This window comes from Ranitomeya variabilis, chromosome 3, assembly GCF_051348905.1.
Source record: "Ranitomeya variabilis isolate aRanVar5 chromosome 3, aRanVar5.hap1, whole genome shotgun sequence".
NCBI classification, from domain to species: domain Eukaryota; kingdom Metazoa; phylum Chordata; class Amphibia; order Anura; family Dendrobatidae; genus Ranitomeya; species Ranitomeya variabilis.
Window position 1 is genome coordinate 238,848,771 of NC_135234.1, and position 22,774 is coordinate 238,871,544.

The window sequence follows — 22,774 nt, forward strand, 5'->3', positions numbered from 1 at the left end:
ACCTATAACGGAAGAGGAGATAAAAATTGCCATCATCTCAATGACAAATAATAGGGCCCCTAGGGCAGACTGACTCCCGGTTGAGATCTATAAGAACTTGATGGATGTATCGGTGGCAAAATTAAAGGTAGTCTTTGAGGAGGTGTTAAAGGAAGGTGAGCTGCCGGCATCCATGAGAGAGGCTGTAGTGGTGGTTATTCCGAAGGAAGGTAAAGACCTGGAGTTGGCGGAATCTTATAGGCCTATCTCGCTGCTGACGGCAGATGTTAAGATTTTGGCTAAGGTAATGGCTAACCGCTTGGCGAGTGTAATTCCAGGACCTGGTCCATCCTGATCAATCTGGTTTTATGCCATATAAATCTACAGCGATAAATTTATGCAGACTTTTTTTGCACTTGCAGCTGCCGTCGGATAACGAGGGTAGTAGGTTTGTGGTATCGCTGATGTACGTAAAGCGTTTGATAGTGTGAATGGCATTATCGTTGGGCGGTATTAAGAGGTTTTGGATTTGGGACGACATATCGTGGGTGCGACTACTGTATACATCCCCGACTGCTAAGGTTAGTGTTAATTGACAATTGTCTGGAAGTTTTGATCTTTATAGGGGGACCCGGCATTGGTGTCCACTGTCTCCGCTACTCTTTGTGCTGGCAGTGGAGCCCCTGGTGCAGACAATTAGAAATGCGGCCTCAATCGGGGGGTTTAGATATGGCTTAGTATAAGAGAAAATAGCTCTATATGTAGATGACGTGTTACTTTTCTTGGAGGACTCTCGGGAGTCATTGCTGGGAGCGATGGACATCCTTAGGACATTTGGGACTGTATCAGGCCTTGAAATTAACTGGGAGAAATCTAATATTCTGGTGGTGAATGGAAGGTGCAATGATCTCCTGATAACGGGGGAGGGTAGTAAGTTGGCAGTGGTTTGACAGTTTAAATATTTGGGTATCCAGGTGGCACTTCCCCTCTCGAGTTATGTGGACCTGAATTTAATTCCATTGCTGGGTAGATTTAGAAGTAAAATAAGGGCGTGCTGTATATTACATCTCTCAGTGGTGGAAAGAATAAACCTGATTAAAATGATTCTCATGCCCCAATTACTGTACGTGTTGCACAATATCCCCATATAGTTGCCCCAAAGATGGTTTCGCACCATCAATTCTATATTTAGAGATCTGGTTGGGGGGAAAAACAGCCAAGAATTAGGTTGGAAATGCTGCAGAGGCCCAAGGACAGAGGGGGACTGGCGCTTCTGAACCCTTGGATCTATTTTTTAGCAGCACAGGGTCAACAGATGAAAGGCTGGAGGGAAGCAAATGGTATAGGTTCAGTACAAAGGATTCTTCTTCAGCTGTTGGGAAGGGATCCATTAGTTCAGGGTTTGGAGGCAGGTAGTTTTAGGAAGTTTGGAATAGTTTATACCACTTTGACACGAATACAAAAGGTATGGGAGGCAATTAAAAAGACTAGGGGAGTGGAACATCTGACATTTTTTTCTCCAATATGGCAAAACGAAATATTGCCAGAGTTTATTAAAATGGGGGAATTCAAAAATTGGAAAATACTGGCACTATGGGTTACCGGAGGTCTGTAGGTTTCAATATAGACAGCTGAGGCATGCCTATATAACAGAGTAAAACCGTTAATATGGAGATTCATAAAGATATTCTGGTGGACTATGATTGCGCGAATGGGGGAACAAAAGGGGTGGTTTGAGATATTTACAAAGATTTGTTTTATACCTTTCTAAAGGGAACCTGTCACCCCCAAAATCGAAGATGAGCTAAGCCCACCAGCCGATGTATCCTGAAAGATGAGAAAAAGAGATTAGATAATACTCACCCAGGGGTGGTCCCGGTCCGGTTCTGGCCCGATGGGCGTCGCGGTCCAGTCTGGGGCCTCCTATCTTCATAGGATGACGTCCTCTTCTTGTCTTCACACTGCGGCTCAGGCGCAGGCATACTTTGTCTGCCCTGTTGAGGGCAGAGCAAAGTACTGCAGTGCGCAGGCGCCGGGCCTCTCTGACCTTTCCGGGGCGGGTGAGTATAATCTAACCTCTTTTTCTCATCTTTCAGGATACATCAGGGGCTTATCTACAGCATTACAGAATGAAGTAGATAAGCCCCTGATGCTGGTGGGCTTAGCTCAGCTTCGATTTTGGGGGCGACAGGTTCCCTTGAAACAGATACCCGATTAAAGCAAAAGAGAAATGGGAGGAAGAGTTGTGAGGGATAGAGGATAAATGGGAAGAAATCAAGGAGTATATCCCCCAATTATCATTAAGTGAGCCGGGTAGACTCTCGCAAATATATGTGCTCCATAGGGTATATAGAACTCCAGATAGGCAGTATAGAGCCGAATTGAGACTGACCTTTGAATGCCCTAGGTGTCAGGCTGAAGGGGCAGGGATCCTACACGTTATGGCAATGTCCAAAGCAGAACTCATATTGGTTAGAAGTGGGTGCGTCAATTGAGAGAATATATGGCTGTAAAATTGAAAGGGACTCTGTGGTATGTATTTTTGGTTATGTGGAGGAGATCCGGGTGCACAATTGTCACAAGCTATCAATGGCCAGATTATTTTATGTGAAGAACCGCCGACGCTGCGAGAATTTTATAGACAGTCTGATCTTATTGTTAACATGGACAAGAGTACCTATGAAAAAAGAAAAGGGGGGAAAACCTTTCAAACACTGTGGAAACCTTGGATGGAGAGGGTCTGATCCGAACAGAATGCCATATTAATGTATATTATTGTTCTTTTGCTGCTCATATACATAATAAGGGGGAGGGAGGGGTAAGGGAGTAACATGAAATATGTACACATGTCTATCTTGACAAAACTGAATTTGTCTGTTAATTTGAATTCTGTTAATAAAAATGTATCTGATTAAAAAAAAAAAAAAAGGATATATCCGCAATTGGGAAAGATAACAGTTTCAGTGGTTTAAAGCGCTGGGATTTTTAGCCTTGGGCAACCATAATTGTATGTAGGATGGTAAAAATATGCTTCAAAACACACCGGTCATATTATTCCATTAGGAGGCAACTATGGGAAAATTTGACAAATTAAAATTATATTCTGCAACCCTGTTTCATTGCATATAATTAGCCAACATCCTCGACCCTTACCAGGAGGATGGGAGAGGGGTCTGGTTGGGACCCTTTAAAATCTCTCATCCAAACATACAAATGCTCAGCCCCAAGAAATGCAACCAGTACTGTAGATCTGATCAAATTTCAGTTGTTCTCCTCCACAGAATGTTTCACCAATCCAAGAATGTTTCACCAATCCAACACTAAGAGGTTTCTTTATCCTTTTTCTTATATACCATTGTGGCTTGTGTGGGTGTTATTTTTATTTCATCTTTTTTGTACAGTAAATCTAAAATGGAATGGGTTTGTTCCTTTCTGCTCTAAATGAACGCACAACATTGAAGAGGGAAAGCCTAGGTGAGCGGTGTCACCCTGTGCAAGAGTGCTAAAAGTGTACCTCTTTGGTGCTACAGAGGCTTGCAAAAGTATTCACCACCTTGTCATTTTTCGTGTTTTAATACCACACAGCCTGGAATTTTTTTGTTTTTGCATCAGTTCATGTAAAAGAACATGACTACAACGGTGAACATTTGGTTTTCTTTTTTTTTTTCTGTGAAGCAAATAACAAATAGGACAATACAGTGCCTGGCGAAAGTATTCAGCCCCCTGGAACTTTTCAACCTTTTCCCACATATCATGCTTCAAACAAAGATACCAAACGTAATTTTTTGGTGAAGAATCAACAACAAGTGGAACACAATTGTGAAGTTGAATGAAATTTATTGGTTATTTTACATTTTTGTGGAAAATCAAAAACTGAAAAGTGGGGCGTGCAATATTATTTGGCCCCTTTAACCTAATACTTTGTTGCGCCACCTTTTGCTGCGATTACAGCTGCAAGTCGCTTGGGGTATGTCTCTTTCAGTTTTGTACATCGAGAGACTGAAATTCTTGCCCATTCTTCCTTGGCAAACAGCTCGAGCTCAGTGAGGTTTGATGGAGATCGTTTGTGAACAGCAGTTTTCAGCTCTTTCCACAGATTCTCGATTGGATTGAGGTCTGGACTTTGACTTGGCCATTCTAACACCTGGATACATTTATTTGTGAACCATTCCATTGTAGATTTTGCTTTATGTTTGGGATCATTGTCTTGTTGGAAGACAAATCTCCGTCCCAGTCTCAGGTCTTTTGCAGACTCCAACAGGTTTTCTTCAAGAATGATCCTGTATTTGGCTCCATTCATCTTCCCATCAATTTTAACCATCTTCCCTGTCCCTGCTGAAGAAAAGCAGGCCCAAACCATGATGCTGCCACCACCATGTTTGTCAATGGGAATGGTGTGTTCAGGGTGATGAGCTGTGTTGCCTTTACGCCAATATCGTTTGGCATTGTTGCCAAAAAGTTCGATTTTTGTTTCATCTGGCCAGGGCACCTTCTTCCACATGTTTGGTGTGTCTCTCAGGTGGGTTATTGCAAACTGTAAACAACACTTTTTATGGATATCTTTGAGAAATGGCTTTCTTCTTGCCACTCTTCCATAAAGGCCAGATTTGTGCAGTGTACGACTGATTGTTGTTCTATGGACTGACTGTCCCACCTCAGCTGTAGTTCTCTGCAGTTCATCCAGAGTGATCATGGGCCTCTTGGCTGCATCTCTGATCAGTCTTCTTGTTTGAGATAAAAGTTTAGAGGGATGGCCGGGTCTTGGTAGATTTGCAGTGGTATGATACTCCTTTCATTTCAATATGATCGCTTGCACAGTGCTCCTTCGGATGTTTAAAGTTTTGGAAATCATTTTGTATCCCAATCCGGCTTTAAACTTCTCCACAACAGTATCAAGGACCTGCCTTTTGTGTTCCTTGGTCTTCATGATGCTCACTGTGCTTCAAACAGAACCCTGAGACTATCACACAGCAGGTGCATGTTACACCCGGTCCGTTTCCTGTACCTCCTAGGGGTCCCTGTCAGGACTCCGATCTGTGCCAGCTCCACTCTGTCTTAATGCTGCTCCTGTCCCTCCTTCCTCTCCTGCTTCCTGGCGTGCGGCCAGCAGGTTCCCAGGCAGGGTTCTTAGGTCGCACGCGCACTCGCTCCCGGTCTCTTAACCCCTTCCCGACCTGTGACACAGCGTATGCATCATGAAAGTCGGTGCCAATCCGACCTGTGACGCATATGCTGTGTCACAGAATGATCGCGTCCCTGCAGGCCGGGTGAAAGGGTTAACTCCAATTTCACCCGATCTGCAGGGACAGGGGGAGTGGTACTTCAGCCCAGGGGGGGGGGGGGGTGGCTTCACCCCCCATGGCTACGATCGCTCTCTGATTGGCTGTTTCACTTTCAACAGCCAATCAGAGCGATTTGTAATATTTCACCTATGAAAACTGGTGAAATATTACAATCCAGCCATGGCCGATGCTGCAATATCAGCGGCCATGGCTGGAAACTCTGATCTGCCCCCCCCCACCACCACCACCACCACCACCACCGATCTTCTCCCCAGTCCTCCGTCCTGTGCTCCGCTCTCCTCCGTCCGCCTGTCCGCTCCCCCGTCCCCCTGTCCACTCCCCCCGTGCTCTGATCGCACCCCCCCCCCCCCCCCCCGTGCACATAGCCTTAGGGTTAGGGTTGGAATTAGAGTTAGGGTTTGAATTAGGGCTAGGGTTGTAAATAGGGTTAAGATTAGGCTTGTGGTTAGGGTTATGGGTGTGTTGGGGTTAGGATTGTGGTTAGGGTTGGGATTAGGGTTAGGGTTGGGACTAGGGTTAGGGGTGGGACTAGGGTTAGGTTTGTGTTGTGATTACGGTTATGGCTAGAGTTGGGATTAGGGTAAGGGGTGTGTTGGGGTTAGTGTTGGAGTTAGAATTGAGGGGTTTCCACTTTTTAGGCACATCAGGGGCCTCCAAACGCAACATGGCGCCACCATTGATTCCAGCCAATCTTGCATTCAAAAAGTCAAATGGTGCTCCCTCCCTTCTGAGCTCCGACATGCGCCCAAACAGTGGTTTACCCCCACATATGGGGTACCAGCATACTCAGGACAAACTGGGCAACAATTATTGGGGTCCAATTTCTCCTGTTACTCGTTAAAATAAAAAATTGCGGGCTAAAAAATAATTTTTGAGGAAAGAAAAATGATTTTTTATTTTCACAGCTCTGCGTTATAAACTTCTGTGAAGCACTTGGGGGTTTAAAGTGGTCACCGCACATCTAGATTAGTTCCATGGGAGGTCTAGTTTCCAAAATGGGGTCACATGTGGGGGAGCTCCAAAGTTTCGGCACCCAGGGGCTCTCCAAACGCGACATGGTGTCCGCTAACGGTTGGAGCAAATTTTTCATTCAATCATTCAAAAAGTCAAATGGCGCTCCTTCCCTTCCGAGCCCTGCCGTGTGCCCAAACAGTGGTTTACCCCCACATGTGAGGTATCGGTGTACTCAGGAGCAATTGCCCAACACATTTTAGGATCCACTTTATCTTGTTGCCCATGTGAAAATGAAAAAATTGAGGATAAAAAATTTTTTGTGAAAAAAAAGTACTTTTTCATTTTTACGGATCAATTTGTGAAGCACTTGGGGGTTCAAACTGCTCACTATGCATCTAGATAAGCTCCTTGGGGGGTCTAGTTTCCAAAATGGGGTCACTTGTGGGGGGAGCTCCAATGTTTAGGCACGCAGGGGCTCTCCAAACGCGACATGGTGTCCGCTAAAGTTTGGAGCCACTTTTTCATTGAAAAAGTCAAATGGCGCTCCTTCCCTTCCGAGCCCTGTCGTGCGCCCAAACAGTGGTTCCCCCCACATATGGGGTATCGGCGTACTCAGGACAAATTGTACAATAACTTTTGGGGTCCAGTTTCTCTTTTTACCCTTGGGAAAATAAAAAAATTGTTGCTAAAAGATCATTTTTGTGACTAAAAAGTTAAATGTTCATTTTTTCCTTCCATGTTGCTTCTGCTGCTGTGAAGCACCTGAAGGGTTAATAAACTTCTTGAATGTGGTTTTGAGTACCTTGAGGGGTGCAGTTTTTAGAATGGTGTCACTTTTGGGTATTTTCAGCCATATAGACCCCTCAAACTGACTTCAAATGTGAGGTGGTCCTTAAAAAAATGGTTTTGTAAATTTCATTGTAAAAATGAGAAAATCGCTGGTCAAATTTTAACCCTTATAACTTCCTAGCAAAAAAAAATTTTGTTTCCAAAATTGTGCTGATGTAAAGTAGACATGTGGGTAATGTTATTTATTAACTATTTTGTGTCACATAACTCTCTGGTTTAACAGAATAAAAATTCAAAATTTGAAAATTGCAAAATTTTCGCCAAATTTCCATTTTTTTCACAAAGAAACGCAAAAATTATCGACCTAAATATACCACTAACATGAAGCCCAATATGTCATGAAGAAAATCTCAGAACCGCTAGGATCCGTTGAAGCGTTCCTGAGTTATTACCTCATAAAGGGACACTGGTCAGAATTGCAAAAAACGGCCAGGTCATTAAGGTCAAAATAGGCTGGGTCATGAAGGGGTTAAAGAGACAGTGTGCATTTTCCAAAAGTTGCCACTAACCAATAGCGTATGGCTGGTTACTATTTCTAGCTCCTCCACCTTAGGGAGGGCGCCGGAGCAACAAGTATCCACTGTTGCTTATTTCCGGTTCCTGTTAACATGCGTCTCTGTTTCTGAGATATCTGCCTAGTACTCTGCTTACACTGTGTCTCCACAGAGCCTCTGCAACCTGTTATCCAGTTAATCTGGACTGCATCCGCACTGTCTACGCTGGACCCGTCTAGTCCCGCCAGTCTGCCAGCTACTCTTCCGGACTTCGCCAGTACTCCCGGTACCAGCCACTATTCATGCATCTGGTACCTTCCGGCGAGCTCTGCAGTATCCGCTAACCCTGCTGTTCCGTCTGTTCCACTGGGACAGCTGCTGAGAGTACGGGGTCTAACTGGAGGTAGCAGCCATGTCCTCCAGACATTCCACTCTGTCCCTGTTCGAGGGGACTTACTATGGGTGTTTGGGGCTCACGCAGTAACGCCCACTTCGGAGCCCCCCGTACCGTGGTCTAGTGGTTCCACATCTAAGCTCAATAAATACGAATGTGAACTTCTACATCTGTGCCTCCGTTTCCATTCGTTACAGTGCATTTATACGGAGACTTGATTACACACAGGTGGATTATATTTATCATCATTAGGCATTTAGGACAACATTGGATCATTCAGAGATCCACAATGAACTTCTGGAGTGAGTTTGCTGCACTGAAAGTAAAGGGGCAGAACGATATTGCACGCCCCACTTTTCAGTTATTGAATTTCCACAAAAATGTAAAATAACCAATAAATTTTGTTCTACTTCACAATTGTGTTCCACTTGTTGTTGATTCTTCACCAAAAATGTACATTTGGTATCTTTATGTTTGAAGCACGGTATGTGGGAAAAGGTTGAAAAGTTCCAGGGGATCGAATACTTTCGCAAGGCACTGTATAACATTGGTATGGAAAGATACTCCAGTCTCTGCTCAGGAACTCTGCAACTCCTTCAGAGTTACCCTTTGTTCTCTGTGCTGCCTCTCTGATTAATGCCCCCTTGCCCGGGCTGAGAGTTTTGGTAGACGGCCCTCTCTTTGCAGGTTTGTTGTGTACCATGTTCTTGAGGATAATGGACTTCATGGTGCTTTGAAGGATCATCAGAGATTGGGATATTTTTATATTTTTCTTTTAAATAACTCAACTCTGACTTGTACTCAACAACTTTGTTCCTGACTTGTTTGTAGATCTCCTTGGTCTTCATGGTGTTTGGTTAATGGTGTCTCTTGCTTAATGGTGTTGCAGTCTCTGTGTCCTTTCAGAAAAGGTGTGTATACAGTGACAGGCCATGTAACAGATTGCGCGCAGGTGTGGAGTCGGAGTCAGAGTATTGAGGTTGGACTCAGTGTCCACTTTAGTGGAGTCGGTATAAAATGGACCGACTGACTCCAAAAATATTTAACTGGGTACAGTAGTACAATGCAGCACGTGCTGTAAATTTTTCTGAAGAATTTGGGAAAGTTATGAAATGTCCTATAAATGTCTGTTCTGTTACTAATCTAAGGATCTTCGCTTTTAGTTGAGATGAATCTGTGCTGCACTTTATGCACATGCTCAGTAGTGACCAGTGCTGTGGAGTCTGAAGCAAATGCTGACATTCACGAACACTTCAGGCTAACTCAGTAGTATAAAACCTGTAACCTCTTTTGTTAAAGGCTATACACATAGCTGTGTAAATTGGAAGGGTGAATGCCACCTACGTTTCCACTGTATAGACACTGACAAATGTCATCCAAAAGTTCTCATGAGCAAAAACTAAAACATATATATGCAAGTCCATGTGTTAGTACGAGATGCCTCTGACTGTAACAGAGGAACATACTACTCTTTACAGCTGAAAAAGGTATACTGCAATATAGGCTTATGGATGCCTTTAATATATAAGCTGGATGCTCTCCTCGCACAGGCATCACAGCAAGTGTAAATTTAGCCTCACAGATCAAAGTTTGTTTTTCAAATGTATGGAAGAAAATGGGGTTCCAAATTAAAAATCTTCAAAAGTACCTTTCTTCTAGCCATATGCAGTACCGTGATGAAAGACATTCTGCGGTCTTTTAGTACTCAGTGTAAGGCAACAGAGTATAAAGTTAGAACCACTTCCTGTGACAGTTAACATTGTAAGCATCAGGGGATCACCTTTGTGTCTCTTACTTAGGCTACGTTCACATTTGCGTTGTGCGCCGCAACGCACAACGCAAACAAAAACGCAGCAAAACGCATGCACAACGCTGCGTTTTGCGCCGCATGCGTCCTTTTTTTTCATTGATTTTGGACGCAGCAAAAATGCAACTTGCTGCGTCCTCTGTGCCCGGACGCGGGCGCCGCAGGGACGCATGCGGCGCAAAACGCAAGTGCGACGCATGTCCATGCGCCCCCATGTTAAATATAGGGGCGCATGACGCATGCGGCGACGCTGCGGCGCCCGACGCTGCGGCGCAGACCGCAAATGTGAACGTAGACTTAGAGGTTTTTTTTTCTTAATACAGACAATGAGGCCAACCCCGATAACTCATTCTGAAGCCAGCAATAGACGTCTAATACAGGATGAAAATGGCGCAAAGAATTTAACCCCTTCATGACCTTGGGATTTTCCATTTTTCCGTGTTCGTTTTTTGCTCCCCTCCTTCCCAGAGCCATAACTTTTTTATTTTTCTGTCAATTTGGCCATGTGAGGGCTTATTTTTTGCGGGACAAGTTGTACTTTTGAACGACATCATTGGTTTTACCATGTCGTGTACTAGAAAACGGGGAAAAAAAATTCCAAGTGCGGTGAAATTGCAAAAAAAGTGCAGTCCCACACTTGTTTTTTGTTTGGCTTTTTTGCTAGGTTAACTAAATGCTAAAACTGACCTGTCATTATGATTCTCCAGGTCAGTACGAGTTCATAGACACCTAACATGACTAGGCTATTTTTTTTATCTAAGTGGTGAAAAAAAATTCCAAACTTTGCTAAAAAAAAAAAAAAAAAAAAAATTGCGCCATTTTCCGATACTCTTAGCGTCTTCATTTTTCATGATCTGGGGTCGGTTGAGGGCTTATTTATTGCGTGCCGAACTGGCGTTTTTAATGATACCATTTCGGTACAGATACGTTCTTTTGATCGCCCGTTACTGCATTTTAATGCAATGTCGCGGTGACCAAAAAAACGTAATTCTGGCGTTTAGAATTTTTTTCTCGCTACACCGTTTAGCGATCAGGTTAATGCTTTTTTTTTTATTGATAGATCGGGTGATTCTGAACGCGGTGATACCAAATATGTGTAGGTTTGATTTTTTTGGGTGGCGCTCACAGCTGCCGGCGATCAGTAACCATAGAGGTCTCAAGGACCTCTACGGTTACAATGCAGAAGCATCGCTCACCCCCGATCATGTGACGGGGGTCAGCGATGCGCTCATTTTTGGCCGCCCGGGCAGAAGCGCCGGTTAAATGCCGCTGTCTGCGTTTGACAGCGGCATTTAACTAGTTAATAGCGGCGGGTGAATCGCGATTCCACCCGCCGCTATTGCGGGCACATGTCAGCTGTACAAAACAGCTGACATGTCCCGGCTTTGATGCGGGCTCACCGCGGAGCCCTGCATCAAAGCGCGGTATCTGAACTCGGACATACTATCCCGTCCGAGGTCAGAAAGAGGTTAAAGAAACTTAATTACAAAATTATTCTTAGCTCCAATTCACATGCATTTAAGAAAACAAAGTGTATCTTATGTAGTAAAGATAAATAATTGTCTCAATCTCAGTTGAGTCAGTAAGTTGACATTCAATAGGTTCAAGCTCAAAACAGCCATGACATAACGGTGCCACCAATTATTCCTGGAAGGTTTAAGGTACCGTCACACTCAGCGACGCTGCAGCGATATAGACAACGAGCCGATCGCTCCAGCATCGCTGTTTAGGTCGCTGGGGAGCTGTCACACAGACAGCTCTCTTCAGCGACCAACGATCAGGGGAACGACTTCGGCATCGTTGAAACTGTCTTCAACGATGCCGAAGTCCCCCTGTAGCACCCGGGTAACCAGGGTAAATATCGGGTTACTAAGCGCGGCCCTGCACTTAGTAACCCGATGTTTACCCTGGTTACAAGTGAGCACATCGCTGTATCGGCGTCACACACGCCGATGACAGCGGGTGATCAAGCGATGAAATAAAGTTCTGGACTTCTAGCTCCGACTAGCGATATCACAGCGGGATCCAGATCGCTGCTGCGTGTCAAACACAACGAGATCGCTATCCAGGACGCTGCAACGTCACGGATCGTCGTCGTTCTCGCTGCAAAGTCGCTTAGTGTGCAGGTACCTTTAGACATTAAGTGTATTTACTCCTCCACCATTCTAATCCTTGCTGCAGGCCTATAACGCTATCTCTGAAGAATGTCAGATTTACATCGAGATGCCGTTTGCGGCTCTGACCTCTGGGGGAAGCAGTCCGCCATCACAAATAGGCAGGTCTAAAAATTCTAAATCACTTACAGGTGACGTAGATTAATTCTCACCTGGTGATAGAAATCATCATCATCAAAAATCTCTTCATCAAATTCTTTCAGTTGAGAATTAGACTTCCCTTCTGTCTGGACTTCCTGTAAAAGAAAAGCATCGGACATCAATTGAATAAAAATACAATTATACCTAAATATTTCTAAAATAATTCTTGTCCAAGTAATTTTCTCAGGATAGATTCACTTTACTGGGGCTGTCTGAGCCATGTATTTAACCAGGAATGAAGTCTAAAATGCTGAGTTTAAACAGTGTTTAACATGTTCACTGTTAAGATTCTGCTTTGTTTCGCACCAACTTGCACTCGTCACATATAGGCTCATGTGATCACAAGCTGACCGCTTTCTGTTAATGGTCTGAACAGAAAGAAGCGGAAAAGGAAGTAGTCACATGATGACCATTGGGAGTGTGAAACAGAGAAGAATCTTAACAGTGAGTATGTTACACAATGCTATGTATATTAGACTGCCTCACTAGATTTATGCACGGCCCGGACAATCACCGTAAAATAAAACATCTGAGGCTTGGTTCATATTCTGAAAAAGCCATTTTTTTTACAGCATTTTTTAAAAACTTTTTTGGGGTACTAAACTTACTGCAGCCAGATGTTAATTTAAACTCTGTATGAAGATATAAAAGCCTACAAAGAACATACAAAAGCTCAAAAATGCATCTGCAAAATGTTATCAAAAGAAAACAGCTTAGAATTCATATCGCTCTTTACAAGTGCTTACAGTGATTCAAATATTGGAGAAATAAAAAAATAAAAAAATCTGTGTGAACATGGTTTTAGGCAATAAGCAAATATAATATTGGTACCATTGTTTCATCCGGTACGCGCTCCTGTTCAGCTGCTGAATCCTGGCGAGATTTTCCTAAAATCCTGTATAGGGAGCGTTTGGTCTGGGTGCGCCTCAGTAGTCTCTCCTTGTCCATCATAATCTGCTCCACTTGCATCAGTATGGAACGTTCAGAACCAGTAAAGCCCTTAAAACAACAGATACAAATTAGAACATCGGCGTTGTGTATAGGATGGAGACGTTCTGATGGAAAACCATGCCTACCTTGTTTATTTTGCCACTTAGCTTTGTCTTGTCATGCCATTTCTGTAAAGTGCTATTTCTGTATGCTTGAAAATCTGAAAAGCGTTTTGCCATGAATTCTGGGTAATCTTTAACTTCCAACTTTCGCTTAGGAGGGCGGGCATTTATTTCCATCTCCAAATCTTCCTCATCATCACTTGGGATTTCTTCATCGCTGAAGAGGGTAAATATAAGGTACACATCACATTATGCCTTTTCATTTGCCGGTTATAATCAAGTAGCTCTGATAAAAAATTGTCGAATTCTGAAATTGGCTCTTTTTTTTTTAATTTTTATTTATTTATTTTATTTTATTTTTTTTAGAGAGATTGGGAAATTACCTGCTTATTCAAAAAACTAGGTAAACATTTGGGAGGTGGGCTGCATGGTAGCAGTTGTCTAGCTATGGGGTAGCGTGTAGGGTCTCCAGGCTTTAGCCCATAGTGGCACTCTCTCTAGGCGGGCAGGTTAGCGCTTTCGGACAGCCTTTAGAAATCTTTAAAGGGAACCTGTCACCCCCAAAATCGAAGGTGAGCTAAGCCCACCGGCATCAGGGGCTTATCTACAGCATTCTGTAATGCTGTAGATAAGCCCCCGATGTATCCTAAAAGATGAGAAAAAGAAGGTAGATGATACTCACCTGGGGGGGCGGTCCGATCCAATGGGTGTCGCGGTCCGGGGCCTCCCATCTTCATAGGATGACGTCCTCTTGTCTTCACGCTGCGGCTCCAGTGTACTTTGTCTGCCCTGTTGAGGGCAGAGCAAAGTACTGCAGTGCGCAGGCGCCGGGCCTCTCTGACCTTTCCTGGCACGCGCACACTGCAGTGCTTTGCTCTGCTCTCAACAGGGCAAAGTACGCCTGTGCCGGAGCCGCAGGGTGAAGGCAAGAGGACGTCATCCTATGAAGATGGGAGGCCTGGACCGCGACGCCCATCGGACCAGACCCGCAGCAGGACCGCCCCTGGGTGAGTATAATATAACCTTTATTTCTCATCTTTCAGGATACATTGGGGGCTTATCTACAGCATTACAGAATCCTGTAGATAAGCCCCTGATGCGGGTGGGCTTAGCTCACCTTCGATTTTGGGAGTGACATGTTCCCTTTAAATTGCAGACACAGAAAAAGAATGGCATACATAGTAGAACAAAAATGCATGTAATATCTACAAATTGCACACAAAAAAAGCATGTTGCATTGTTCTCCCAAATACAGCGGCTGATCACCAGTGACGGGATGTCAGCTATCACTTCAAAGGGCGCAGACTTTAATTTACTACTAAAAAAAATGCAGAAAAAAAACAAGCGGAACTTGGTAAAATAATCATTATAAGCTGCATGATCAGTATAAAATATATTCAGTTTGTAGAGAAATTTACTCTCCAGGAAGCTGTTGGTAGAAGCAATGATGCTCTTTATGGATATATGTAAATCTCTACATTAACCCCTTGACTGCAGCCAATTTTAACTTTTGCTTTTCTATTTTGTTCTCTTTCTTCCGAGAGCTATACCTTTTTCGGGATTTGGATGTTTTGCCCCCAGCAGTTCGTCCCCGGGTACATTTACTTCATCTGTGGGAAGTTATACCATCCAGCCGCCATACCATCACCCCAGAGGACCTTTTTAAGCAGCGTCAGTCCCTACTGACCAAATACCATAGGTGGCATCATGAACAAACTTTATTCTTAATCTCCCCTTTAAAGACATTTCCCTTTACTTGGGCGCCCAGGGCCACGGACCGGGTCACAGCCATCATGACATCCCCTCCAAGTACCGGACCCGGTACCGAGTACCCCACTGCCCTGGCGGGCGACTCAACTTGGCTTCATGAACAGGATGTACCTGGAGGGGGAACTGCTGGGGGGCAAAACATCCTATAACCAACTTTTTCATAGCGGGATGAGGCCTTTTTTGTTTTCCTTTTAATATGGGATGAGTTTTAGTTTAGAATGACACCATTCACTTTACCATACAACATGCTGTAAAACTGGAAAGAAATTTGTTCACACTATGAAAAAGCTTTCTATACCTATCTGCTTTGCATGGCTTTCCATTTATGAGGTTACGGGATTCTGGAAACTGGAAAAGAAGTTCATCTTGCAACTGGGCCAGAGATCTCATTAATTCCTTCAGAGCTTTGTAGCCTAAAAAACAAACAAAATACACCAAAATATGTAAAAACACCAATACTAGCTGAAACTCCTAAAAAGATGTGACGAAATAGCAGAAAAAAAATGAAAGGCTGCCTTAACATTATATATGAACACGAGGGAAAACATTACCAAACTTCTCATCCACTCCTTGACCTCAGTTAAGGGGAACCTGTCAGGTTCCCCCATTCCCTCTAACCCAGCAGCTTTCACATATGTATGACTAAATTCCCTGGATAACCAGCCCTAAGCAGGTCACTATGACCTGCCCCCTATTTTACATACTGAATACTGTCCAATTCCAGCCTTGCTGAAGCATCCCGAGATCAACACCTGGTCGTCTAATAGTTAGACGTAGACCTGGAGAGGCATACAAGCCACAGTGTCTTGCACCCATTGTGAAATTTGGTGGAGGTTGGGTGATGATCTGGGGATGCTTCAGCTGGAATTGAGAAGGTTGTTCTTTGCGAAGGACGTATGAATCAAGCCGCATACAATGTTATCCTGGAAAAACAGTTGATTCCTTCTGCTCAGCCAATGCTCCCCAACTCTGAGGACTGTTTTTTCCAGCAGGACAATGGGCCATGCCACACAGCTAGGTCAATCAAGGTGTGGATGAAGGACTGCCACATCAAATCCCTGTCATGGTCATCCCAATCTCCAGACCTGAACTCCATTGAAAACCTCTGGATTGTAATCAAGAGGAAGATGGATAGTCACAAGCCATCAAACAAAGAACGGCTTACATTTTTGTACCAGGAGTGGCATAAAGTCACCCAAAAGCAGTGTGAAAGACTGGTGGAAAGCATGCCAAGACGCATGAAAGATGTGATTAAAAATCATGGTTATTCCACAAAATATTGATTTCTGAACTCTTCCTGAGTTAAAGGGAACCTGTCACCCCCAAAATGGAAGATGAGCTAAGCCCACCAGCATCAGGGGCTTATCTACAGCATTCTGGAATGCTGTAGATAAGCCCCCGATGTAACCTGAAAGGATAAAAAAAAAAAAAAAAAAAAAAAAAGAGAGGTTAGATTATACTCACCCAGGGGCGGTCCCGGTTCTGTTCGGGTCCGATGGGAGTTGCAGTCCGGTCCGGGGCCTCCCATCTTCATAGGATGACGTCCTCTTCTTGTCTTCACGCTGCAGCTCCAGCGTACTTTGTCTGCCCTGTTGAGCAAAGTACTGCGCCGGGAAAGGGCAGAGAGGCCCAGCGTCTGCGCACTGCAGTACTTTGCTCTGCCCTCAATAGGGCAGACAAAGTACACCTGTGCTGGAGCGTGCAGACAAGAAGAGGACGTCATCCTATGAAGATGGGAGGGCCCGGACCGGACTGCAACTCCCGTCGGACCTGAACAGAACAGGGACCGCCCCTGGGTGAGTATAATCTAACCTCTTTTTCTCATCTTTCAGGATACATCAGGGGCTTATCTACAGCATTACAGAATGCTGTAGATAAGCCCCTGATGCCGGTGGGCTTAGCTCATCTTCCATTTTGGGGGTGACAGGTTCCCTTTAAAACATTAGTATTGTTGTTTTTTAATGATTATGAACTTTTTTATATATATATATATATATATATATATATATATATATATATATATATATATATATATATATATATATATATATTATTTGAGGTCTGCAAGCAATGCATTTTTTTTTTGTTATGTTGACCATTTCTCATTTTCAGAAAATAAATGCTAAATTTATTGCTTGGAACTTCGGAGACATGTTGTCAGTAGTTTATAGAATCAAACAATAATTTACATTTTACTAAAAAAAAAAAAAAAAAAACCTATAAAGAGAAAAATCTGACAAACTGAACATTTTGCAATGGTCTCTTAATTTTTGCCAGAGCTGTACATAGCTCTTGGGGAAAAAAAATACCTGCAGCAGGCAGGCACCGGAGCTGCAGTCTGATCGCATGTGTAAAGTGCAGTCAATTATTTTTATCATTATAAAAAAAAAAATTAGTTTAAAAATGGCGCCTTACTGCACCATCTTGCTAGAGAAAAAAAAATCTCGTTACAAGTCAATGGGAAAGCTCAAAAGATGCATGGAAGATTCACATATGTGTTTTGGAGAGTTTTGACAATATGACAATATTTTTGCTTTATTATTCAATTTAAAAAAAAATAATGTCTATTTGTCCGATGGGGGGGACAGTGACGCCAGCACTGATTGGGTGCTGATGTCACAAAACCACCACCGGCGCCACGAGACCGCAAGTGCCGACATTGCTGGAATGGCAACGGCACGAGAGGCGACTATAGGCTGTTTTTTTATGGGGGCCAAACATTTAGATCAAGAAGGGTTTGTCCCAGTAGTGGACAACCTCCCTCTTTAAGTGGTTGAAAACTAAAGTTTTAGGGTTCTTGAGCAAGCTAATGCGTTTCAAAACTGTGAATTTTCAACCTATTCAAGTATGTAATAAAGTACTAAGCTCACGGCTAATTGGGTTTTCAAGTATTAGGATACCCCTCTCCCTTGGCTGCTCGCAGGGTCTTTTATTGTCTGCAGTGTTGAAGTCACACTGACAGCACTGCAGTCAATAGCTGAGATCAGAGCCTATGCCAGAGTTGACGGAACGAGCCATGGAGACCACAGATTGGCAGAAAAGCTGTAGAGATGCCAGCTCTGCAGACAAATGATACCAAAAGCAGCTCCAGAAAACCTGCAATGGACCTGGGGAGAGCAAGTTTGTTTTAAAACCGCTACAGTACAGGATTTTTTTTTTTAACCGGAAAACCCTTTTAAAACAAGACCTTTTACTAGCTGCCTACGAAGTATAACACTCTGCTTCTGATCTCAATATTAAAAAATAATAAATCACCTCATTACTACTTAGACTATTAGTACACACATTTAAAAACGGTCTGTCTACTACACCTAAAATTATCATCAACAATAACAGGTGTCATGATGATGAATGGTAGCAATAGGACCATTTCACTTTCTGATAAGCCAACTGTGCCAACAATTCATTTTCATATCCAACACAAAAACTTCTATTAAAGGGAACCTGTCACCCCCAAAATGGCTGGCATCACCGGCATCAGGGGCTTATCTACAGCATTCTGTAATGCTGTAGATAAGCCCCCGATGTTACCTGAAAGAGGAGAAAAAGACGTTAGGTTATACTCACCCAGGGGTCTTTACGCCGCGGCTCCGGCGCAGGTGTACTTTGTCTGCCCTGTTCAGGGCAGAGCAAAGTACTGCAGTGCGCAGGCGCCGGAAAGGTCAGAGAGGCCCGGCGCCTGCGCACTGCAGTACTTTGCTCTGCCCTCAACAGGGCAGACAAAGTACGCCTGCGCCGGAGCAGCGGCGTAAAGACCCGAAGAGGACGTCATGGAATGAAGATGGGAGGCACCGGAGCGGACCGGAGACACCCATCCGACCTGACCGCACCGGGACCGCCCCTGGGTGAGTATAACCCAACGTCTTTTTCTCCTCTTTCAGGTAACATCGGGGGCTTATCTACAGCATTACAGAATGCTGTAGATAAGCCCCTGATGCCGGTGAGCTTACCTCACCAGCCATTTTGGGGGTGACAGGTTCCCTTTAAAGAGATATTCTCAAGTTATTACATTGCTTTAGTTAACTAGAAATAAAATAAGTTTGAAGTTCACTTGCTTTTTTTATCTACTGTCATTCTCCTGCAATGAGAGCTTTTATCTTTCATAATGTACAGCTGGTTTCCACAGAACTGCGCCACAGGTGACTGTCCTTTCCCTGACTGAGTGTGTGCAGACGCTACATCACAATATAGGCATTAACTCCTATTATACCATTTAGTTTCCTTCTGCCCATTGATTTCTATACCACAGTAAGCAGTTCATCTCCTTAACCCTTCCTCTCAGCTCCAGACAAACTGTTATTATCAGTCCTGGAGACTCAATCCCCCAAGACAAAGCATCATGACACTTACTTTCCTGAGCCTTGAGGTTGTTTAAATGCATTGTTATTTCTATATTGCAAATAGAGAGACAGCAGTGTACACTGGAGATCAGATGCTAATTGTTGAATGTGTTAGAGCAGAACTTGTGCTTAGCTTTACAGTTCTACTAAGGCTTCTTTCACACTTGCGTCGTCTGCTGTACGTCGTTGTGCAGTAAAATGAAGTGTCGACGTACGTTACGAAAATCGTGAAAAGAAATTGCCGGGAATCATATGTCCGGGGACGAGAGAAAGAAAGAGAAAGAGAGAGGGAGAGAGAACGGATCCTGCGTCCATAGGCTTCCATCATAGCCGTCGACGGGCAGCACAGGATGCGTCGCTGACCTATTTTCCGACGTGCAGAAAAAAATGTTCCTATGAACGTTTTCTCCGCAAGACGGACCGCTATTTTACGGCGGTTCCAGTGCACGACGGATGAAACGGATGGCCATCCATCACAATCCGTCGCTAATAAAAGTCTATGGGAAAATGCAGGATCCTGCATTCTCAAAAATCAACGGATTGTGACGGAAGCTGAAAAACGCAAGTGTGAAAGTAGCCTAACACTACAGCTATTACTTATCAGAGCGGTCTCTCACAGAGGAATGCCCACCCACCAGAAATGAGGAAGTGAGAAGACTACAGAGTTGCGAGCTGCTCAAGAGACAACTTGATAACAACTCTATAAAGGCCAGATATTCTAGATAGTCACCATGGAGATGAGCGCATGTCCGCCCTACGAGAATAGTGAAAATCAGCGGCTGCAAAATGTCAGCAGGTGTAATATGACAATGTCAGGTGACCACCATGTGTTTTTTACGTACAAGAAAAATCTTGGGAAAGGTTCTCACTTTTTGAACCGAAATGTCTCTGCCACTATGGGCTATTAAATCACAAATTTTCCAATAAATCTAATTGGTGTGCTGCCTTCGTTCTTTAATTCTATATTCAAGACATAACAGACATCTGAATGAGGCTTTAAGGAGATCATGCAGATGGGCACAGCTGACGGTCACTCACCAGGTTATGCTCACATACCCTCTAAGGCTATGTTCACATGTTGCGTTTTTTTTCTGCAGGAAAAACCTGCTCTCTTGGTAGTAAAGAAATTGCTTACAAAAGCAGGTTTTGTTGCACTTTTATCAGGCACATTAGTCTCTTGTGCATGCTGATAAAATTTAGTGCCCCCCAAAACAACACATGATGCAACTTCCTGAGTTTTCCGCACCAAAAACACAGCAGAAATGGATACTTGCGTTTTTTGCTGCTTTTTGCACTTACATGCAGCTTAAAATTTTAATTAAAAAAAAAACGCAGCAAAATCTCAACGTGTGAACATATCCTTAGGCAGGAAGAAACACTTGGGAATACAGAAGATCCTTTTATTGTTATGCCTCCATATTTATATATTCTAAGGTGGTGCAGAGGGCTAGCAAAAATACAGTCAGCAGAATCTTAGCCATTTCTACGTTTCTGTATATAGTGCTTGTGTACATGTGCAGACTTGGACCCGTATAGGAATGGACTGAATTTTAGAAGTCGGTTATTGCAATGAAGGATCCCGGCACCTTTTCACTGATATTGTCCTGTATAAAATGTCTGTCTCGCTGCACTTTCGATGTCTATTTCTTATCTCAAGAACAATAATCATTTACCTCCACAAAGACTACCAATTGCACTGGTCATCCCCGGCAATTAATCCCCCAAGAAACATCTGATTAAATCTTTTCAGGCAAATCCATAGCGTTGCTTTTGTTGGCTCTCTTCTTGTCAACATCCATTAAAATATGCCTTTAATTCTCCCACAATCTTAAAAAACACAGATTCCACCGTCTTCAACTTTAATCAACTCTAGGGCCGGCATTTTTCATTTCATAATAATGTGCTGCTTGGAATTCAAGAGGCAGGGCTGACATCAATCATTCGGTAAGAATTTTTCCACTGCAATAAATATGCAAATGAGGAAAGCCAGTCAGTCGTATTTCAGATCCGACTTTGCTAGTTTTTTTTTTTTTTTTTTAAAGAAAAGACACAAATTTATTAATTGCCAGTGGCCAGAGGAATCCTATTACTATGGGCATTGATTACAAAGCTGTGAGAGTGATTATTGTGCAAGTTGCGGCCAATCCAGGCATAAGAAAAAAATTATTAAAGCACGACGGAGATTATAAACTCTGAATAACAATAAGCTTTTAACATTTAAGCCTTTATATTCCTTAAAATACATAAAATGGTAGGAGTGCATTGGACACGGAAGCTTAAATGATAGAAATGTTCCACAAATGAGAGCGTGTGCATGTCATTTAGTCAGGGATTCATTTCATCTGGCTGCACTGTACACGATCACTGACCTACCATACAACACGGTCCACGCTCCCTATATAAACAGTGGGAAAGGTTTATTAGGACACAGCTCAGGAAGCTAACTTTCATTTACTTATATTATTTTCTCCAGCATGGAAACTTATGACACTTTGCTGGACACATTCCCGTAAAATAAAAAAATAAAAAAGTTGCATGTAGGTGATTAACAAACTCCATGTTCCCCCCTCCCCCCACGTATATTTGCCTGACTGCAGCTGCATTGTAGCAGGACCTACTCATTCGGAGTACCCTTGCTCATCAGAACAATCTCTTGCAGCAGGCTGATCCCCAAAGTTCATGGGATATTCTCTAATTCGTAGATTGCTTTAATTAGTTAGAAAAAGCAAGTAAATTGCAAACTTACAAAACTAACATTTTTTATCGTTCGTAGTGTAAAGCTGGTTTCCATAGAGCCTGGCCTGCAGACCCTGACAGATGATGCCAGCAGTTACATTCCAAGAGAGGTTAACTCCTAACATACCGGCCACCCTTCTCCAGTGTACTAATTTCTGTATATCATTATCTGCTTACCTCCCTAATCCACCTTCTCAGGTTCTAAATAGATGCAGTAATAAAATCACAAGCCCTGCAGCTTTCAGAGCTGGTCTGCTAATCACCGCTCTCTGCTCTGGCTGTCTGGAGTTGTGCGTTTGATTAAATACCCTGTTTTCTCAATAAGTAAATACAGTGATAGCCATCTAAACTCCAGAGCACCCACTGACAGCTGGATGTTTCACACCAGAACCTGAACTACTAATACTACAGTTCTACTATTCATCAGAGCTACCACATAAGAAGTGACTGCTCTGCTAGAAACCAGCAAGTAAGGAGACTAAGACTGCATAGCTCTGAGCTGCTCAAGAGACAACTTGAGAGTACCCCTTTAAGTGGCATTTACATTGCATGATAATTGTGAACACGTGTTAAAAGCGATCATGATTGGTGCCAATCAACCAATGAAAGAGCAAAATGCTTGTTCATCTGAGGAAACTTACGTGCAGCACAAAAGATTATCGCTCTTGGCAGTAAAGAGGGCTGGCACTGCTGAGACCTCCGAGCCTACGGACACTGCGCAATCTACTATAGATTGCTCAGTGTGCATCGTTTACTTTCGCCTGCCGGTGTAAACAATCAC

The 22,774-nt window shown here is 43.4% G+C and overlaps 1 protein-coding gene across 1 annotated transcript in view; it reads right to left on the bottom strand.

Annotated features, from left to right (window-relative positions):
* The window catches only part of AATF (apoptosis antagonizing transcription factor), a 144,095-nt gene that overhangs the window by 61,016 nt on the left and 60,305 nt on the right, over positions 1 to 22,774 (bottom strand). The window contains exons 5-8 of the mRNA XM_077295312.1: positions 15,216 to 15,330; positions 13,172 to 13,364; positions 12,927 to 13,094; positions 12,107 to 12,190 (exon numbers count right to left, since the gene is read on the bottom strand). Of these exons, the coding sequence (XP_077151427.1) occupies positions 12,107 to 12,190; positions 12,927 to 13,094; positions 13,172 to 13,364; positions 15,216 to 15,330 (560 nt within the window). The remainder of the gene's footprint in view (positions 1 to 12,106; positions 12,191 to 12,926; positions 13,095 to 13,171; positions 13,365 to 15,215; positions 15,331 to 22,774) is intronic.